We start from the raw sequence: 21,199 nt of genomic DNA on the forward strand, positions 1-21,199 counted from the left end.
GACGGCCCGGCCTCCCCTGCAGGCGCCCTGGGCAGGACCCGCCCGCGGCACGGCCTGCGCTTGAAGGAGGCGGGAAGGGCCCAGCCTCGGTGGCCGGTGTGCCCGGGGCGCACACGTGGTGTCGATGATGTCGCCTGCGCCGACCTCCTGTTCCGTTCATGACGGACGCTGCTCCGCCGCGTGGTGGCCGCGCGCCTCCTCCTCCGCTCGGCCGCTCCTCCTCGGCGGCCGCCACGCGCAGCGCAGCTGGGGTCGTTTGTGCGCGAGTGTTTGTGCGGACACGCGTTGCTGGTCCCCGTGGTCTCTGCCCGGGAGGGGAAGTGCCAGAGCCCGTGGTCGCTGTGTTCGGCTTTCCGAGGAACGGGTGGGCTGTGGGGTGTGGCCACGCCGCCTCCCGCCCCTCGCGCCGTTCGCTCCATGCAGATGCGGTCAGCGGGGGCCTCCGCGCCGCAGAAGCCATGGTCAGGTTCGGCCTCACCCGTGGACCCGTCTGGCGCCTCTGCGAGCGCGCTCGCTTCCTGGCAGCCTGGGCGCTGCCGGAGTGTGCTGCGCTCACCACCCGCCAACTTTCCCATTTTCACGACAAGCCGTGGGAAACTGGCCATCCCCGTGCCTGCGGCGCCCGCGTGAGTCCGTGGCCGCGTCCTCTGTCCGAGTCCAGACCCGTGTGTCTCCCACCGCCCGCCTGCCTTCTCCCGCGGCGTCTGGTGGGCGCCCCTCCCCCGGGGATGAAACCCCCCAACGCGGCCCCAGCTTTGCACGGGAGCTCGGTCGTCACGAGGGTCGCCCTCTACTGCCATTGCCGCCTCCGCCTGTTCTCAGGCCCACAGGGAGGCCGAGGAGATTCTAAGGTGGGTCCCCTTGGTCCGACCCTCCCATGGAGTTGGGCATGTTCTGGCCACGTCTGTCGGGAAACGGGGAGGTGTCGGGGCTTCCTGGCCTCCTGACGGCCGCACCGTCATCAGTCCCGAGCCCAGCTCAGGGAGGGCCTGCTCCCTTCTGCTCCAGGTGGGAGCGGCTCCTGCCCGGGGCGCCTCCATGAGCACCCCTGCGAGCTGGCGACAGCCCCAGGCTGGGCTGCGGAACGGTCGACCGACCCTGGTTGTTGATCCTTGTGTCACGGGCAGTGCAGAACCAGGTCCTGGAATCGCCTGGTGCCACCTCAGTGTGACCTGGCTGTGTCCCGTTCCCATCCTCCTCAGAGGGTGGCCGCCTGGCGTGGCGCAGGATGATGCTCTGAGCCGTGTTGCCCAGCACGTGTTAGGGTCCTGGGTGGAGAGGATCTTTGGGAAGCAGCAGCTGGGCTGACGAGGGTCCGGACGCCTGCCCGGGGACCAGCGAGGGTCCAGGCGCCTGCCTGGGGATCAGCGAGGGTCGGGGCGCCTGCCCGGGGACCAGCGAGGGTCCAGGCGCCTGCCTGGGGATCAGCGAGGGTCAGGGCGCCTGCCCGGGGACCGGCGAGGGTCGGGGCGCCTGCCCGGGAATCAGCTGGGCCAGCCAGATGTTTCTGGTGGAGACCTGGGACGTGAGGCGGTGGGCTGCCGGCAGTCCCTCCCTGGCTGTGCAGAAGCTGCGGTGGAATGTGAGCTGGACGTGGGGGTGCCCGGCCTGATGGGAAGGTGGCAGAGGCTGTGTGACATGGAGATAGGTCGTGAGGACCCCAAGTCAGCCCCTTTGTCCCTGTGGGTCCCTCGCTCTGGGGACCTCGGGCTGCTGAGGACTGAGACGTGCAGTGCCTCTCCCTGGTGGAGCGGCCACCCAGTCAGCCACCGCAGAATTCTTGGCCCTCAGGCACTGCAGAAGAGAGCGAAAGCCCTGGCTGTGGGTCCCAGGTGTGGCTGGCAGTGGCCGGCAGCAGGCAGAGGCCCTGTCACCATGGGTGAGGTGTGGAGGTTCCAAAGCTAAGATCCCATCCTAGTTTTAGCCTTCAAAAATATCATTCATGGTTTTTTCGTTTTTCATGAATACAAACCAGGGTGTATACATTGTGTAGTATTCAGAAAATCAAAACAGGTAGAAAGCACAGAGGCACCGTCGGCAGAGCAGCCAGGCCCTCACATGCGCGTCTCCTGGGTTTTGAGAAGGGACCTTGCACCTGCAGCGTGATCGCCTTAGGGTAACTCAACTTTATGCTGCTCTGTGTAACCTTTCCCATGGCATTAAGTATTTTTATAAAACATGGTTTTTAAATGCTGTTTATCATTCATCATATTCTATCTAACCTGTGTGATCAGAACTGGGATCCTCGGGAAAGCCTACCCTTGATGGGGGCCTGTTGGCCCCGGGCCCGTCTGTGATGGTGACCCCAACGTGTGCTATTGGCACCTCCCAGAAAGGGTTCCCCAGAGCCCACGGGGCCACCTGACCCATCCTCCCAGCTGTCCCGTGGTACATCCGTGTGTGTGAGGGAGGTGGAGTGCAGAGAGAAGCTTGCCTCAGGGCTAAAACCAACACGGTGAACAGGGAAGGTGTCCTTCAAAACCGCAGCCTGGGCAGGAGCAGTGGTTCCCGCCTGTAATCCCAGCACTTCGGGAGGCCAAGGGAGGCAGATCACCTGAGGTCAGGAGTTCGAGATGAGCCTGGCAAACATGGAGAAACTGTCTCTACTAAAATTACAAAAATTAGCTGCGCATGCCTGTAATCCCAGCCACTCAGGAGGCTGAGGCAGGAGAATCGTTTGAACCTGGGAGGCGGAGGTTGCAGTGAGCTGAGATCGCCCCACTGCACTCCAGCCTGGGCGACAGAGTGAAACTCCATCTCAAAAAAAAAAAAAAAAAAAAACCTGCGACCGGCCCGGCGCGGTGGCTCACGCCTGTAATCCCAGCTTTTTGGGAGGCCAAGGTGGGCAGATTGCTTGAGGTCAGGAGTTCAAGACCATCCTGGCCAACATGATGAAACCCTGTCTCTACTAAAAATACAAAAATTAGCTGGGCGTGGTGGCAGGCACCTGTAATCCCAGCTACTCGGGAGGCTGAGGCGGGACAATCGCGTGAACCCTGGAGGCGAAGCTTGCAGTGAGCCGAGATTGCCCCCCTGCACTCCAGCTTGGGCAACAAAGTGAGACTCCATCTCAGCCTGGGCAACAGAGTGAGACTCCGTCTTAAAAACATAAAAACAAACATACAAACAAACCCTGCGACCTACGTGGAGCCCACGGGGGCCAAACACACCAGCACCCCGCCGGATTGACAGTGTGGGACCCCACACCTGTCACACCTGCTGGCCTCTTTATCCGTCTCCTGTACAATATCCCTGGAAAATTACTTTTTGTGTTTAAAATTGGTCATGTTAATTGTTAAAGAAAGGAACAATCCTTAAGTGAAATCCTTAAGTGAAATTGGTAAGTTTAAAAAAACAAAAGACAGGCCTCAACAGGCGTTGGGGAGGCTGTGGAGAAATTAGAATCCTCGTGCGTTATAGATGCAAGCGTAAAATGGTACGTCCACTGTGTAAACAGTCTGGTAATTCCTCAAAAAGCTAAGCATAGAAACACCACGAGACTCAGCAGTTCCAGTCCTAGGAATGTGTGTCCCCAGATCCGTGAAAACACACTCCACACAGAAACATGCACACAGCTGTTCACAGCAGCACTGTTTATAACAGCCAGACAAGGGGGTGCAGCCCGAATGTCTGCTGGACAAACAGCCCGTGGTCCGTGCACACAGTACACAGTGGGGCAAGACTTAGCCACGGAAAGGCAGTTCCAGCACACGCTGCTGCAGGGATGAGCTTTGAAGACACTGTGCCAAGTGAGATCAGTCAGCCACAAGAGAACAGAACCTTGACCGGGCGCGCTAGCTCATGCCTGTAATCCCAGCACTTTGGGAGGCCAAGGCGGGTGGATCATGAGGTCAGGAGATTGAGACCATCCTGGCTAACACACAGTGAAACCCGGTGTCTACTAAAAATACAAAAATTAGCCGGGCGTGGTGGCAGGCGCCTGTAATCCCAGCTACTCGGGAGGCTGAGGCAGGAGAATGGCGTGAACCCAGGAGGCAGAGCTTGCAGTGAGCCAAGATCGCGCCACCGCACTCCAGCCTGAGCAACAGAGTGAGACTCCGTCTCAAAAAACAAAACAAAACAAAAAAAAGCCAGAACCTGTGTGGTCTCCTTTATAGGAAATGCCCAAAATAGAAAAATTCACAGAGACAGAAAATGGCCAGGGGCTGAGGAGGGGCAGAGGGAGTAACTGTTGATGGGCACATGGTTGGTTGTCTTTAGGGCAATGACAATGTTCTGGGCTGAGTCAAGTGGATCGCCTGAGGTCAAGAGTTCAAGACCAGCCTGGCCAAAAATGGCAAGACCCCATCTCTACCAGAAATACAAAACTTAGCCAGGTGTGGTAGTGGGCGCCTATAGTCCCAGCTACTCGGGAGACTTAGGCACAAGAATCACTTGAGCCAGGAGGTGGAGGTTACAGTGAGCTGGGATCGCACCACTGCACCCTGGGTGACAGTGAGACCCTGTCTCAAAAAAAAAAAAAAAAAAAAAATAGGCGGGGTGCAGTGGCTCACGCCTGTAATCCCAGCACTTTGGGAGGCGGAGACGGGCAGATGACAAGGTCAGGAGATCGAGACCATCCTGGCTAACAACAGTGAAACCCCGTCTCCACTAAAAATGCAAAAAATTAGCCGGGCATGGTGGCGGGCGCCCCAGCTACTCGGGAGGCTGAGGCAGGAGAACGGCGTGAACCCAGGAGGTGGAGCTTGTGGTGAGCCGAGATAGTGCCAGTGCACTCCAGCCTGGGCGACAGAGTGAAACTCTGTCTCAAAAAGAAAAAAGTGTTGTGGAGTTTGATGGTGGTGACGGTGACTGACGTCGGTGAATATGCTAAAAACACCGAGTTGTAACGTTGAGGGTAAATTTTATGGCATATGAATTATATCTCAAAGTTGTAAAACAATCGCCGAGGCGGGGTGTGGTGGCTCACGCCTGTAATCCCAGCACTTAGGGAGGTTCAGGCAGGAGGATTACCGAGCTCAGGAGTTTGAGACCAGTCTGGGCGACATAGTGAGACCCCATCTCTACCAAAAATACCCCCCCAAAATTATCTGGGTGTAGCGTGCACTCCCGTGGTCCCAGCTACTCAGGAGGCTGAGGTGGGAGGATCGTTTGAGCCCAGGAGGTTGAGGCTGCCGTGAGCCATGATCGCTCCACCGCACTCCAGCCTGGGCAACAGTGAGACCCTGTCACAAAAAAATTAAATAAAAATGGTCACTGAGATGGTAAACACATGGAATTCCGTTTGAAGCTGGTGGACAGTGTGAGTCAAGGCTGCTGTTCACTGAGGACGCCTGAACCTCCCTCCCAAGGGGCCCCGGCTGTGCGTGGCCATCTTGCCAGCATCAGCTCATCCTGCTGTGCCCTGGTGCCTCTGGGGGCTGCTCCCGGGGGGCTCTGGGGTATCCACCCTGTCCCATGTGGAATGTTTTCTGGTTTCTGCCAACACTGTTTGGGGAGCGGTGGCCGCGGGGTTGTTTGCTTCTCCTGGAAGGGCCCCGGTGGGCACCTGGAGCTTTATGACCAGGAGGCTTTTAAGTTTTCTTGTAGACACATTTAAAAAATGAGAAACAAGTGAATTTATTTTAATAATATATTTTATTTAACTCCAGTATGCCCAAAATATTGCTATTTCCACATGCAGTCGATATAAAAAGCTGTCACAGAGATATTGACACTGTCTCTAATCACGTGTCTTGCACTTTCAGCTGCGGCTGCTGTGTCAGACAATATGAGGTGGGGAGGGGACAGGCCCTGGAGGCCTCCCTTGGGATCGACAGCTTCTGGGGGCTCTGAAGCCAGTGTTGCCGGCCCACTGGCTCCAGGTCTCAGGCTGGCCTCTAGCCCCAGGTCCTTGCTGCATCCTGGGGGCGGTGGCTGCAGGGCCCTCAAGGTTGGTGCTCTCAGAAGGGGGCAGTAAGGCCGGCTCTGTGGGGGTGGGGGAGCCTGGGAGCCCCCCGTCGGGGTGCCAGGGAGACCTGGGGGGCACACAGCCCACTCTCTTGCCGCCTCTCGCTCTCTTGGCCACGCCTGCTGGCAGCACAAGGCCCACCTGGAGAGCCTGCGGGTCCTCAGGGAAACACCACAGAAAAACCAGAGGAAGCGTGACCTGGCACCCGGACAAGAATGCAGGGTGGCCCGGCTTCCAGTCCGTCTTGGGTGACTCACTGCGGTGTGCAGAAAACACCATTGTGCACCGCGGCCACAGGAAGCCCTCCGCCTCCCCGACCCCCTCCCATTCCCCCCACCCAGCCGTCTCCCCCTCAACCTCCCCCCACCCCCTACCCTCCCCTTCCCCCACCCCCTTCCCCCCACCTCCCCTGCCCCCGCCTCCGCCTGCCGCTCCTTTTCCAGGTCCCGGGGCCGGTGGTGCTGTGTCACCGATGGAGAGACTGACGGCCGCCGCCGGCCTGCCATGGCCACCTCTGAGCCTCCGCCAGCAACCTGGCGTCTTGTGGGGTCCTTCAAGGTCGGCCTGTTCGGGGGTCGTTTGAGGGAGCTTTGGGTCATACTTGAGGGTGAAGCTTCGAGGGAGGGGCCCCTGCACGTCCTGTTGGTCCCGCCGGTCCCGCCTTCCTGTGGAGGCTCCCTGGGAGGCCACCGCGTCCGGGCCGGGCCTCCCAGGAAACCAAGGAGCAGGGCTGCCACCCATCCTGCCTCGGAGACCATCTCCGGAGCAAGCCCCATGCCCAGGGCTCAGGGGCAGCTGTGCCTTCGCTGGTTTCCTTCTCTGGGAAGGGGGTATCCTGGGCTCAGCTGGGTTTGGGGTGAAGATGAGCCTTCCTGAGTGTGTGTGCCACTCCCACACCTGCACTGCATTCAGCATCATCTACTCCATCTCCCAGCGAGGCCTGGGATACCCCACCCGGGAGGCCGGCCTCGGGGCCTCAGCCGGAATCTGCTACAGGTTCTGCGGTGGTCCAGGGGCCCTGGAGGTGCCAGCCTATGCCCACCTGGACACCTGCTCAGCGCACAGGACAGCCACAGCCAATGACCGAATCTGCATTGAGGCCAGGGGCTGGGGCTCCAGGCACAGTCACCTGCAGAGCCCTGGACCTCACTCAGGCCCTGGGGGTCTGCCAGGCTCTACAGGAAAGGACACAGCCCTCGCCCTGCCCCCCGCCCTCAGCAGCGTCGCCTCCACAGTGAGTCAGGCACGTCCCCCGTGGGTCACCTCCTCCATGCCAGGCCGCCCCCAGGGGGGCTCCCTCGTTATGCAGTTCTGCCCCGTGTGGGTGGGGGCCCAGCTGTGTCGTCTCCCTGGGTGTGGATCGTGGGGCCAGGGAACAAGAGCCTCTGGGGTTCTTAGAACCCAACGTTTTGTGGTCACAGGACTCATGGCAACAATTTGGCTTGAGTTAGCACCTTTCAGAAGGAATGAAGACACTTAAAAGAGTTGGTTGTTAATTTTTTTTTTTTTTTTTTTTTGAGACAGAGTTTTGCTCTGTCGCCCAGGCTGGAATGCAGTGGTGCAATCTCAGCCCACTGCAACCTCCGCCTCCTGGGTTCAAGTGATTCTCCTGCCTCACCCTCCCAGGTAGCTGGGATTACAGGCACCCACCACCACGCCTGGCTAATTTTTGTATTTTTAGTAGAGACGGGGTTTCACCATGTTGGCCAGGCTGGTTTCGAACTCCTGGCCTCAAGTGATCTGCCCTCCTTAGGCTCCCACAGTGCTAGGATTACAGGCATGCGCTACCGTGCCCAGCTGTTGGTTGTTAATTATTTTTGTTTTTTGAGACGGAGTTTAGCTCCCATTGCCCAGCTGGAGTGCAGTGGCGCGGTCTCGGCTCACTGCAACTTCCACCTCTTGGGTTCTTGCCATTCTCCTGCCTCAACTAATTTTTTGTATTTTTAGTAGAGACGAAGTTTCACCGTGTTGGCCAGGATGGTCTCGATCTCCTGACCTCATGATCCGCCCGCCTCAGCCTCCTAAAGTGCTGGGATTACGGGCATGAGCCACCGCGCCCGGCCAGCAGTTGTTAATTTTAAGTGGAAGCTGCAAAACTGGTGAGTGGTGTTGCCCCATCAGGGAGCCGGGGAGCCCCGCTTGTCCTGGTGTGGGCTTGGGACCCAGCACCATGTTCCGAGAAAGATGCTGAGGGATCCAGACAGGCTTTTTCATCCTAAAATGAGGCCAGTTACAGAAAGTGTGCAGTGAGGGAATGTGAACTGAATCCTTGCCAGCCGTTTCCGTTCTCAGTCACATCAGCCCGTGTCTCCACTTGACCATTTTTAGGTCCAGGGCTTTGTAGACACAGCTCCCTCCCTACACGCCACACGCCACCACGCCTGGATAGGTACCATTTTTTTCATAGAAACAGTCTCATTATGTTACCCAGGCTGGTCTCAAACTCCTGGACTCAAGCGATCCGCCTGCTTTTGCCTCCCAATGTGGTGGGATCAGAGGTGTGAGCCACCACGCCGGGCCAGTTTTCTGTTACTTAAAACAGAATATCTAAAACTGGGTAATTTATAAAGAAAAGGAATTTATTTCTTACGGCTCTGGAGGCTAAGTCTAAGGGTGAGGGGAGCGTCTGAGGAGGTGTTCATGCTGGCGGGACTCTGAATGAGGAGGTATTCATGCTGGTGGGACTCGGAAGGGTCCTGAGGCGGCTTGGGGCACCCATGGTGAGGGCCCGGCATGCGGGCTCAGGCCTCTCTTCCTCTTCTTATAAAGCCACCAGTTCCACTCCCGTGATAACCCAGGAATCCATGAATGGATTAATCCCTCCAGTGGGGCAGGGACCCCCCAGGCACGTCCCAAGGCCCCACCTGGAAACACTGCAGCATGGTGATGGAGTTCCAGCGTGTTTCAGAGGGACAGACTTTAACTTATAGCAGCCGCCCTCCTGCAGAAGGGACAGGCCGACTGCCCCTTCCCGGGCTGATCAGCAAAGTGAGTGCCATCGGGGCCTTGTACAAGTTCATCCTGAGCTCAGGGACAAAAACAGCCCTGCAGACTCTTGTGGAGAGGGGCTGACCCAGCCTGCTGGTGAGAGACAAGCTGCGCCCGGGTGCTGTGCCTGTGCTCCCGCTGGCCTGGCTTCCCTGTACATGGTGGGTCTGTCCATTCCGATTGGCTCAAGGCTCCGCCTTTTTAAAGAGGACCTTGGAACTCACAGGCCACTCAAGGGACTGCAGATAAAAGGCCCCCAATCTCAGATTTGGGGTTACCATTGGTCTGAGGGGCTGGTTCAGCTGTGCTGGACGTCCCTGGAGGGCCTTGCTGAGCAGCTGGGGGGAGGTGTGGGGGCAGCAGGGGCTGCTGTCTCCCCCAAAGCCCTCTTTTTTTTTTGAGACGGAGTCTCACTCAATCGTCCAAGGCTGGAGTGCAGTGGCGTGATCTCAGCTCACTGCAAGCTCCGCCTCCCGGGTTCACACCATTCACCTGCCTCAGCCTCCCGAGTAGCTGGGACTACAGGCACCCGCCACCATGCCCGGCTAATTTTTTATATTTTTAGTAGAGACGGGGTTTCACCGTGTTAGCCAGGATGGTCTCGATCTGCTGACCTCATGATCCTCCCGCCTCCCTCCCAAAGTGCTGGGATTACAGGCATGAGACACCGCGCCCGGCCCCCCACCCCAAAGCCCTCTTAAAAGCCCCTTGGGAGCTTTGGGGCACGTGCAGGGCTGGCCGAATGTTGGAGGAGACACATCGAGGCACTGAGAGGAAGAGTCACTGTTGCATTTTAGTAAAACACGCAGCTCAGTCGAACACGAGGAGGAGGGGCTGGGCTTCACAGCTTTCTGGAGACACAGCAAGGAGGTTGGGCCAGGGAGACCCTTGGAGGCGTGAGGCTGGGAGACCACAGGAGGCATGAGGGTGGGAGATCCCCAGAGGCGTGAGGCTGGAAAACCCCTGGAGGCTTGAGGCTCCACACTTGTGTGCTGCTGGGCCTGGTGTGTCCATGCTGCCCAAGGGGAAAGCCCCCTCCGGCTTCCCCCCAGACCCTTTGCTGTGCCCCTCCCGCCCCCCGCGTGTGTCCTGAGGTCCAGCCAGCGCATCCAGGACCTCGAATGCCTGTGGACCCGTGGGCTCCAGTGACGGAAACACTGGGCACTTCTCCCACTCCAGCTGGGCCGTCTTCAGAACCAGGCCAGGAGCCGCTGCGTTGGGGTTTATGCTTGGATGGTGGACAGCTGTGGGTGTGTCTGGGGAGCCGCACTCCGGGGTCTGGAGCTGCGTCTCCATCCTTCCCTGTCAGGGACCCTCTGAAGGACCTGCGGGCCGCCAGTCACCTTCCCTTAGCCAAGGGATCCCAGGAGATGGGGCGGGGACGCTGGGTTCTGGGTTATGGGGCTGGCAGGACAGAGCCCGAGAGCGGCCAGACCTGCCCTTTGCATGGCACAGAGGCCCCCAGGAAAGGGCCTGCGGTGAGCCGGGGGCAGATGGCCCCTTGGGGGCCGGGACCTCAGGTGGGTGGGCTTCGCGGGGGAGCAGTCACCTCTGCGGTGTTTAGGGCAGGCGGACAGAGGTGGAGGGGCCTCCCCGGGTTCGCTGCGGCCGCCGGGCTGGGCTCTGCCTGCAGCGCTGGCCTGGTGGGAAACGGAGACCAAGCCTGGGCGTGCGGGTAGGGGAGGCGCTTGGACTTCGGGCGCCTGGGACCGACGCGGCTGAGACGGAGGAGGCGGTGCCGGGTTCCACCAGCAGAGGGGCCCAGAGACCAGCCCGGACACGCGGCGGTCGGCGTGGGGTGCCCGGGACTGGCTCCTCCGCAGGCCGCCCCCGCCCGCCCGCTCCGGTGCGTCTGTGAACGGGCGGGTTTGCCGGCGTGCGTTCTGGCCTCCACGACTCCGCGTGCCGCAGATGCGGGGCCTTCCCGGTCACAGGACCCTGGGACGCTGGGAGGCAGTGTTGGCTCCGCACTTCTCTCAGAGCCTGACAGCCTGGCTGGGGCCGCCCCGTCGGGTCCCCGCAACCAGCAAGGCCGTCCCCAGCCTGCTGAGGGGGGCCGGGCTGCACTCCTGGAAGGGAGGGGTGGGGGCTGAGGAGCGGCCTGGGTTGGGGGTCGGGGCACAGACACCCCAGAGGAGGGCTGGGGAGAGGGTGTACCACCCACTGAGGCTGTGGCCTGGGGAGTACTGAGAGCCCAGGGAAATTTCCAGAAGCTGCTGGGAGTGCCCGTGGGAGTGGAGGTGGTAGTGGTGGGGGACCTGCTGCCTTTATTCATTTGTTCATCAAACACCATCAGCGCCACTGATGCTGCTGCCGTCTGGAGATCGAGGGGTGCATTGGTACGGGAAGCCAGGTCCACCCTCCGGACGGCCATGGGGCTCGCCAGGGGCAGGAGTGCTGGCCACCAGCAGCCGTCGCCTCTGCCGTTTGGGACAAGACAAACAGAGGTGGAGCGGCCTCCTGTCAGGGCCTCCCTGTGCGATGGGGGTGTCACGAAGCTCACCCTTGCCCTCGCTGCACTCAGCCCCTGGCTCTCAGCTCTAGATAACTTGCTACCAGCCACCCTGGTTCTGTGCAGGGGCCTCACTTTTCCTTCTTTTCTTTTCTTTTCTTTTCTTTTTTTCCTTTTTCCTTGCCTTTTCTTTCTTTTCCTTTCCTTTCCTTTTCTTTCTTCTTTCTTTCTTTTCTTCTTTTCTTTCTTTTCTTTTTTTTTTTTGGAAACAGGGTCTTGCTCTGTCACCCAGGCTAGAATGCAGTGGCCCAATCTTGGGTCACTGCAGCCTTGACCTCCTGGGCTCAAGCGATCCTCCCACCTCAGCCTCCCGAGTAGCTGGGCGTGCAGGTGCATGTTACCACGCGCAGCTGATTTTTTTTCGTAGGATGGGGTCTCACTATGTCGCCCATGCTGGCTCAAACTCCTGAGCTCAAGTGATCCTCCCGCCTCGGCCTTCCACAAGGCTGGGATTACAGGTGTGAGCCACCGTGCCCAGCCAGTTTCACGTTTTATTCACGCTTCAGAGCACAGAGGCCTCTGCCTGGCATTGGGGCACGGGCAAGGTGTCTGTGGGCAGCGGGTCCCACTGAGGGTTCCAGGGCAGCAGATGGTGGGCAGGGCGGGGAGACCATGTGCATGGTACCCAAGCCAGGCTCTTGCTGAGTCAGGCTAACTCTAACATTTATCGGGAACTTGATCTACTTCAATGTGATGTAAGAAAAACAAATGCGTTTTCAGCAGAAAATCCAGGAAGGAAACCAGCAATAGAGAGAAATGGTGGCTTCTACTGCCTTATAGAGTGGGAGCTGTGCCTGAGCCTTCTGCCTCTCGGCCCAGAGCCTGGCATTTCTTTTTTTTTTTTTTTTTTTTTAATTTTTTTTTGCACACAAAACAATAAACATTTTCTAAAAATACGTACAAACAAAAAGATGCGTATCAAACATATTAGGAAGGTTGCACATGGGAAGTCGGGGAATAGAAATGGGGGGTGGGAATTAAAGAGAATGAATGAGAGAGGGACTTTGTATGGATCAATGATAATAACTCAATCCTCTATTTGACAAAGAGGAAGGAGAAGAAAGAGGAAGAAAAAGAAAGTGGGATAAAGGATCAGAAAGGGAGGAAAATAGAAAAAATTAGAGTACGACTCCAAGGTAGACCTGTTTTGTTGTCGCTGGGTTGGTTGGTTGGTTTGTCTGTTGTATTTTTCATATGTTTCGCCATGTTGGCCAGGCTGGTCTCGAACTCCTAGCCTGAAGTGATCAACCCGCCTCGGCCTCCCAGAGCGCCGGGACTACAGGCGTGAGCCACCACGTCCAGCCCCCACATTGCTTCTGGCCTCCGTGGTAGACCTCCCAGACGGGGTGGCCGGGCAGAGACGCTCCTCACTTCTTCCCAGACGGGGCGGCCGGGCAGAGGCGCTCCTCAATTCCCAGACGGGGCGGCCGGACAGAGGCGCTCCTCACTTCTTCCCAGACGGGGCGGCCGGGCAGAGGCGCTCCTCACTTCCTAGACGGGGTGGCGGCCGGGCAGAGGCGCTCCTCACTTCCCAGACGATGGGTGGCCGGGCAGAGGCGCTCCTCACTTCCCAGACGGGGTGGCCGGGCAGAGGCGCTCCTCACTTCCCAGACGGGGCGGCCGGGCAGAGACGCTCCTCACTTCCTAGACGGAGTGGCGGCCGGGCAGAGGCGCTTCTCACTTCCCAGACGATGGGTGGCCGGGCAGAGGCGCTCCTCACTTCCCAGACGGGGCGGCCGGGCAGAGGCGCTCCTCACTTCCCAGACGGGGCGGCCGGGCAGAGACGTTCCTCACTTCCTAGACGGGGTGGCGGCCGGGCAGAGGCGCTCCTCACTTCCCAGACTATGGGTGGCCGGGCAGAGGCGCTCCTCACTTCCCAGACGGGGCGGCCGGGCAGAGGCGCTCCTCACTTCCCAGATGGGGCGGCCGGGCAGAGGCGCTCCTCACTTCTTCCCAGACGGGGCGGGAGCCTGGCATTTCTTGAACCATGAGACATAAAGTTTATTGTTGAGAGCCTGAGAAACTGCGGATGCTGGGGACGGGTGAGTGGCTGGGGACGGGTGAGTGGCTGGGGACAGGTGAGTGGCCTGCAACGGCTGCCCTGGGCTCCATCTGTGGCTCTGCAAATCCTTGGGCCACGGACACCAGCACAAACGAGTCCAGGACCTGTGTGGGGGGCCCACCCTGCCCCCGTTGGTCCTGTGGTCCAGGGGTCCCCAGGGAGCAGTTGGGGAAGCAGCGGGGGTTGGGGCTCCAGCCCCTGCCCTGGCCCCGGGTGCCCACTGCCTTCCCCCAGGGGTGCTGGCCCAGCCCTCTGTGGGTCAGAGCCCACTGTGCCAGACCCCAGCATAGTTAGGAGGTCCAAGGGTGGGATGTGCGGATGTGCGGGTCTCCCAAGCAGGCTCTTTGGAAACCTGCTGGTCAGAGGCCCTGGGAATTTGGAAATGGCCACTGGCTCACCTGTGGGACAGCACGTGTCCCCTCCCAGCACCCAGCTCGCCTGGAGGACAGCACTGTGTCCCCTCCCCAGCACCTGGGAGGGCTGGGGCCACAGCTCTGAGGGGATAGGCAGGGGCTGAGACAGATGAGGTGGCACTAGGAGCTAGGAGGAGACAGGCGTGGCCAGGAGGGGACTGTGGCTTTTAGTGACTTTTTTTTTTTTGAGACAGAGCTTCACTCTTGTTGCCCAGGCTGGAGTGCAATGGTGCGACCTTGGCTCACCGCAACCTCTGCCTCCTGGGTTCAAGCATTTCTCCTGCCTCAGCCTCCCAAGCAGCTGAGATTACAGGCACGTGCCACCATGCCCAGCTAATTTTGTTTTTAGTAGAAATGGGGTTTCTCCATGTTGGTCAGGCTGGTCTCGAACTCCCAACCTCAGGTTATCCTCCGGCCTCGGCCTCCCAAAGTGCTGGAATTACAGGCATGAGCCACCGCGCCCAGCCGGCTTTTAGTGATTTTTTTTGCATGATTTTTCAGAATTTGCAAATGTAGTTTTCCAAATATTGTATTGCATGCATAATTGCCTTTATAGGCAGCCAAGACAATAAAAAGCAAATAAAAATGGAGAGTGGTAGAGTGAGGAGACTGGGACGAGACCTGCTTTGGTCCTGGCTGAGCTCAGTTTTCTCATCTGGGAGATGGGCACGCCTCTTTCATGGAGGCGGAGAGAATAGTGTGCAGAGGCCTCGTGGGCACCCTGACCCTTCCCTGAGAGCTGGCGTGGGGAGCCTCTGCCTATGTTGGGGAAGGACCCGTGATCTGCTGTGGGCAGAGTTGTTTCCCCCAAATTCCCATGTTGAAGCCCTAGGCCCCATGTCACTGTATTTGGAGATGGGGTCTTTGCAGAGGTAAAATGAGGTCGTCGGGGTGGGCCCTAATCCAGTAGGACTGGTGTCGCCACAAGAAGGGGAGATCAGGACACAGACACACATGGGGGGGGACCCGTGAGGACCCAGGGAGGAGACCCAGGGAGCGGGGCCTACCCTCCCCACCCAGTCGCAGAGCTGCAGCCTCAGGACAGTGAGGACACACGTCCCTGTCACTCGCGCCCTGTGTGTGGTGCTTTGTACGGCCCTGGAGGACACTCCACATCCTTCAGGGTCTATGAAGAGATGGTGTGGGGGTGTGACTGCCCCACCCCGGGACCCACCCCTATCCCACAGGTCTGTCTTCCCCTTCATTTCCTGGTGAAGAGCCCAGGCTGGGGCATCCACGGTTCTGGGCATGGTGGAGAGGGCCTTCTGAGAAGGGCAGTGACCACTTTCTGGAGCCCTTGGAAGCTGGCGGTGGGTTCTGTGTGGCTGGGTCTGCCCTGCTGGGAGGAGCCTTAAGACCCTGGATCTTGGGCCTGGTGGTCCATCTCCCCTGAGGCCAATTAAGGTGACAGCAAAAGAATTAAAAAGGCAAAACCCTTTAGGGGCAAAGAGAAGGGGAGAGGCGAAAACTGGGGGGCTCGGGAACAGAGACCCAGGTTCTCTGTGTACGGGCCTCTGGAGGGCTGAAACGGACCTGGGGCAGCCTTCATGGGGTGCTGCCAGACCCTGCGGCCCCTGACCCTCGGAGACCCTGGGCCAGGGTGTTCTGGCTGCTGCTGCAGCTGGGCTGAGGGTGGGGAGGGCTGCAGAGGAATGGGGTCTGCAGCTTCCTGCCTGTGCCCCCAAACTCGGTGGCTAGCAGGTGCGGCTGGGAGGGCTTTTTCCTGGACAGACCAGCCGGGAGGAGATGCGGTTGGGTCTGTATCTTCCGGGGCCCCTCAGGTCACTCACAGTGGGGCCCCACTCCTGGGGTGCCCCCAACCCGTTTCCAAGCAGATGACTAGCGCCTCACTCTCAGATACGCATAGCAGTCCCCACACTGCCATGGAGAGGAGAGGGGTCAGCGCCAGGGATCCTGCAGGAAATGAGCCAAGCCGAGCCACAGGGTCTCCCGAGGCGGGTGATATGCTTTGGCTGTGTCCTCACCCACATCTCAACTTGAATTGTATCTCCCAGAATTCCCACCTGTTGTGGGAGGGACCCAGGGGGCAGTAATTGAATCCTGGGGGCTGGTCTTTCCCATGCTGTTCCCATGGTAGTGAATACGACTCACGAGATATGATGGCTTTATCGGGGTTTCCACTTTTGGTTCCTCCTCATTTTCTCTTGCTGCCACCATGTAAGAAGTGCCTTTCGCCTTCCACCATGATTCTGAGGCCTCCCCAGCCATGTGGAAATGTGAGTCCAATTAAACTTGTTTTTGTTCTCAGTCTCAGGTATGTCTTTATCAGCAGCGTCAAAACAGGCTAATGCAGTAAATTGGTACCACTAGAGTGGGGTATTGCTGAAAAGATACCCAAAAATGTGGAAGCAACTTGGAACTGGGTAACAAGCAGAGGTTGGAACAGTTTGGAGGGCTCAGAAGACAAGAAGATGTGGGAAAGTTTGGAACCTCCTAGAGACTTGTTGAATAGCTTTGACAAAAATGCTGATAGTGATATGAACAATAAGGTCCAGGCTGAGATGGTCTCAGATGGAGATGGGGAACTTGTTGAGAACTGGAGCAAAGATGACTCTTGTTATCTTTTAGCAAAGAGACTGGTGGCATTTTGCGCCTGTCCTAGAGATTTATGGAAGTTTGACCTTGAGAGAGATAAGATTTAGGGTATCTGGTGGAAGAAATTTCTAAGCAGCAAAGCATTCAAAAGGTACCTTGGATGCTGTTAAAAGCATTCTGGGACTGGGCGCAATGGCTCGCGCCTGTAATCCCAACACTTTGGGAGGCTGAGATGGGCGGATCATGAGGTCAGGAGTTCAAGACCAGCCTGACCAATATGGTGAAACCACATCTCTACTAAAAATACAAAAATTGGCCGGGCGTGGTGGCACGCACCTGTAATCCCAGCTACTCGGGAGGCTGAGGCAAGAGAATCACTTGAACCAGGAAGGCAGAGGTTGCAGTGAGCCAAGATCACGCCACTGCACTCCAGCCTGGTGACAGAGCAAGACTCTGTCTCAAAAACAAAACAAAAAAAGAATTATGTTTAAAAAGGGAAACAGCATAAAAATTCAGAAAATGTGCAACCTGACGCAGTAGAAAAGAAAAACCAATTTTTTCAGGGCAAATTCAAGCCGGCTGCAGAAATTTGCATAAGTAGCAAGGAGGCCAATGTTCATCCCCAAGACGATGGGGAAAATGTCTCCAGGTCATGTCAGAGACCTTCATGGCAGCCCCTCCCATCATAGGCTTGGAGGCCCAGGAGGAAAAAGTGTTTTTTTGGGCCAGGCCCAGGGTTCCTGTGCTGTGTGCAGTCTAGGGACTTGGTGCCCCATGTCCCAGACAATACAGCCATGGCTGAAAGGGGCCAACATAGAGCTCGGGCCATGGCTTCAGAGGGTGGAAGCCCCAAGCCTTGGCAGCTTCCACGTGGTGTTGAGCCTGTGGGTCCACAGAAGTCAGGAATTGAGGTTTGGGAACCTCTGCCTAGATTTCAGATGTTTGGAAATGCCTAAATGTCCAGGCAAAAGTTTGCTGCAGGGCGGGGCCCTCATGGATAACCTCTGCGAGGGTAGTGCAGAAGGGAAATGGGTGGAGGCCAGGCACGGTGGCTCATGCCTGTAATACCAGCACTTTGGGAGGCGGAGGCAGGCAGATCACAAGCTCAGGAGATCAAGACCATCCTGGCTAACATGGTGAAACCCCGTCTCTACTAAAAATACAAAAAAATTTAGTCAGGTGTCATGGCAGGCGCCTGTTGTCCCAGCTACTCAGGAGGCTGAGGCAGGAGAATGGCAGGAACCTGGGAGGCGGAGCTTGCAGTGAGCTGAGATCACGCCACTGCGCTCCAGCCTGGGCAACAGAGCGAGACTCCATCTCAAAAAAAAAAAAAAAAAAATAGAAGGAAATGGGTGGGATCCCCCCACAGAGTCCCTACCAGGACACGGCCTAGTGGAACTGTGAGAAGCAGGCCACTGTCACCCAGATGCCAGAATGGTAGATCCACCGACAGCCTGCACCATGTGCCTGGAAAAGCAGCAGACACTCAACACCACCCGTGAAAGCAGCTGGGAGGGTGGCTGTACCCTGCAGAGCCACAGGGGCGGAGCTGCCCAAGACCGTGGGAACCCACCTCTTGCATCAGCATGACCTGGATGTGAGACCTGGAGTCAAGGGAGATCATTTTGGAGCTTTCAAATTTGACCGCCCTTCTGGATTTCAGACTTGCATGGGCCCTGTCATCCCTTTATTTTGTCCAATTTCTCCCATTTGGAAGTTTTTTTTTTTTTTTGAGATGGAGTCTCGCTCTGTTGCCCAGGCTGGAGTGCAATGGCGCAATCTCAGCTCACTGCAACCTCCGCCTCCCAGGTTCGAGTGATTCTCCTGCCTCAGCCTCCCGAGTAGCTGGGACTATAGGTGGGTGCCACCACGCCCGGCTAATTTTGTATTTTTAGTAGAGACGGGGTTTCTCCATGTTGGTCAGGCTGGTCTCAAACTCCCGACCTCAGGTGATCCACCCGCCTCGGCCTCCCAAAGCGCTGGGATTATAGGAATGAGCCACTGCGCCCGGCTCAGAACGGCTGTATGTACTGAATATCTGTACCCCCATTGTATCTAGGAAGTAACTAACTTGCTTTTGATTTTATGGGCTCATAGGCGGAAGGGACTTGCCTTGTCTCAGATCAGACTTTGGACTGTGGACTTTTGAGTTAATGCTGAAATAAGTTGAGACTTTGAGGGACTGTTGGGAAGGCATGATTGGTTTTGAAATGTGAGGACGTGAGATTTGGAGGGGCCAGGGGTGGAATGATAGGGTTTGGCTGTGTCCCCACCCAAATCTCAACTCGAATTGTATCTCCCAGAATTCCCACGTGTTATGGGAGGGACCCAGTGGGAGTAATTACATCATGGGGGCCAGTTTTTCCCATGCTATTCTTGTGATATTGAGTAAGTCTCATGAGATCTGACGGGTTTATCAGGGGCTTCCTCTTTTGCTTCTTCCTCATTTTCTCTTTTTTTTTTTTTTTTTTTTTTTGAGATGGAGTTCTGCTCTGTCACCCAGGCTGGAGTGCAATGGCGCAATCTCAGCTCACTGCAACCCCTGTTCCCAGGTTCAAGTGATTCTCCCGCCTCCGCCTCCTGAGTAGCTGGGAGGCATCACCACCACGCCTGGCTACTTTTTGTATTTTTAGTAAAGACAAGGTTTCGCCATGTTGGCCAGGCTGGTCATGAACTCCTGACCTCAGGTGAACTGCCCGCCTGAGCCTCCCAAAGTGCTGACATTACAGGAGTGAGCCACTGTACCCGGCTCTCATTTTCTCTTGCCGCCACCATGTAAGAAGTGCCTTTCGCCTCCCACCATGATTCTGAAGCCTCTCCAGCCATGTGGAACCATAAGTCCAATTAAACCTCTTTTTGTTCCCAGTTTCAGGTATGTCTTTATCAGCAGCATGGAAATAAACTAATACGGGGGGTAGGAAAAGAAGCCAGGAATAAGAGAGGAGACCGTCAAAAAAAGCTTCAGAAAACCAGAACTCGTGGATAGTATTAAATTTGTGATAGCAGAAATGAACTATTCAGTGAGAGAGTTGCAAAATAAGTTCAGGAAATCTCCCAAAAAGGCAGAGGAGGAAAGATGAGAAGACAAAGTTATTCCCAGAAAGTGTAAGTTCTAAACAGCAGGAGTTCCTGAGGACAGAACTGAGGGCATGGAGGGCAGGACAGCATCGGGAAGCCACATGCAGAAGGGTGGCCACAGAGCCCCCAGGGGACCACGCCACGTCCATCCTGCTGGGATCCGGCCACGGCCCGGGGTCTCCCCAGAAGACGCGGGCATTCGAGTCAGGGGCATCAGATTTCTCAGCAACTCCTGAGGCTAGAAGACAGTAGAGGGGCATTACCATGACTGCCAGGAGAATGACCCTTGCCCCACAGCCACACACAGCCAGGCTTCCAGTGGAGGTGCAGCGTGCGTGTGTCACGGGACATGGATGTGCCTGTGTCATGGGGACGTGGTTGCCTGTGTGTCATGGGGACGTGGTTGCCTGTGTGTCTTGGGGACGTGGGTGCACGTGTGTCTTGGGGACGTGGGTGCACGTGTGTCTTGGGGACATGGGTGCATGTGTGTCTTGGGGACGTGGGTGCCTGTGTGTCTTGGGGACGTGGTTGCCTGTGTGTCACAAGGACGTGGTTGCCTGTGTGTCACGGGGACGTGGTTGCCTGTGTGTCACGGGGACATGGGTGCACATGTATCATGGGGACGTTCTCAGACAAGCAAAGGGATACTCAGTGCTCCTCCCTTGCGGTTCTGCCTGAGGTGCTCCTGGAAAAGGTGCTCCCTTAGAACTAGGAGGTGAACTTCAGGGAGTGCAGGGGACAAGAGAGAAGGGGGTCCAGGGCGAGCAGGGCTTCAGTGCAGCCATCCAGACGAAGGCAGGCAGAGGCTGGGGAATGGGCGTGTCCACAAAGCATGTGAACCCCAGAGCCAGGCGTGCAGTGCTGCAGATAGGGCTGTTCACCAGGGGAACAGAGGACACCCGGCTGTGAACCGTGGAGCCAGTTCCTTCTGTCTTTCCCCCTCGTTCTTTCAATCTGGTCCTCCTTTGATCTGTTTTCAGATTCACCAACTCACCTGTCATCCACCTGCTGTGAAGCACAGTCACTGAGTCAAACACATTTCCGTGATTTACTTTTTATTGCAGAGTTTCCATTTAGTTATTTTATGTAGTTTCATATAATCTTCATTTCTCTCCTTTTACTCATTAAAACCATATTTTTTAACTTTATTCATGGTTTTTTGGGTTTTTCTTGAGACAGGGTCTCGCTCTGTCACCCAGGTTGGAAGGCAGTGGTGCGATCTCGGCTTACTGCAGCCTTGATCTCTGGGGCTCCAGCGACTCTTCTGCTTCAGCTTCCTGAGTAGCTGGAACCACAGGTGTGAGCCACCACACCCAGCTACTTTTTAATTTTTTTGTACAGAGTTTGACCATGTTGCCTAGGATGGTCTCAAACTCCTGGGCTCAAGCGATCTTCCCGCCTCAGCCTCCCAAACTGCGCTCAGCCTCCTTTAACTGTTTGAACATGTTTTCTGTTCATTCCGTGAACACGGTTGCAATCGTGTTAAAGTTTTTGCTAACACCAGTAACTTTGAGGCCTTCCTCCAAGTTGCTTTCTGTTCTCTGTTTTTTGTGTTTTTCTGCTTGTTTATGGGTCATATTTTCTGGAGTCTTTTTAGGTCTTGTGATTTTTATTATGCACTGAGTTTCATGAATTATCCATTGTGGAAACTCTGGATTTAGGTCTCATCCTCTGAAGAG

The 21,199-nt window shown here is 56.9% G+C and overlaps 3 protein-coding genes across 12 annotated transcripts in view; all 3 read left to right on the plus strand.

Annotated features, from left to right (window-relative positions):
* EXD3 (exonuclease 3'-5' domain containing 3) overlaps positions 1 to 21,199 on the plus strand; it is a 113,097-nt gene that overhangs the window by 5,627 nt on the left and 86,271 nt on the right. The gene's annotated exons all lie outside the window — the stretch shown is intronic.
* LOC134736265 (uncharacterized) lies at positions 86 to 12,258 on the plus strand. The gene is made up of 2 exons (XM_063636666.1): positions 86 to 5,075; positions 11,727 to 12,258. The coding sequence occupies exon 1, from the start codon at positions 159 to 161 to the stop codon at positions 945 to 947; it is 789 nt and encodes a 262-aa protein (XP_063492736.1). The 5' UTR covers positions 86 to 158; the 3' UTR covers positions 948 to 5,075; positions 11,727 to 12,258.
* Positions 1,039 to 7,422, plus strand: LOC134736147 (collagen alpha-4(IV) chain-like). Its single transcript, XM_063635700.1, has 5 exons — positions 1,039 to 1,167; positions 1,339 to 1,879; positions 5,313 to 5,402; positions 5,752 to 6,469; positions 6,846 to 7,422. Exons 1-5 carry the CDS (start codon positions 1,039 to 1,041, stop codon positions 7,147 to 7,149), a joined length of 1,782 nt encoding a protein of 593 aa, XP_063491770.1. The 3' UTR covers positions 7,150 to 7,422.

Source organism: Symphalangus syndactylus, chromosome 3, assembly GCF_028878055.3.
Source record: "Symphalangus syndactylus isolate Jambi chromosome 3, NHGRI_mSymSyn1-v2.1_pri, whole genome shotgun sequence".
Classification (NCBI taxonomy): Eukaryota; Metazoa; Chordata; class Mammalia; order Primates; family Hylobatidae; genus Symphalangus; species Symphalangus syndactylus.

Coding starts and splice junctions, on each gene's coding strand:
- LOC134736265 (XM_063636666.1), top strand. CDS start 159: ATGACGGACGCTGCTCCGCCGCGTGGTGGCCGCGCGCCTCCTCCTCCG.
- LOC134736147 (XM_063635700.1), top strand. CDS start 1,039: ATGAGCACCCCTGCGAGCTGGCGACAGCCCCAGGCTGGGCTGCGGAAC. Junction 1,880..5,312: donor CAGAGGCCCTGTCACCATGG/GTGAGGTGTGGA, acceptor CTCCCTCCCAAG/GGGCCCCGGCTGTGCGTGGC. Junction 6,470..6,845: donor GTCTTGTGGGGTCCTTCAAG/GTCGGCCTGTTC, acceptor TCCATCTCCCAG/CGAGGCCTGGGATACCCCAC.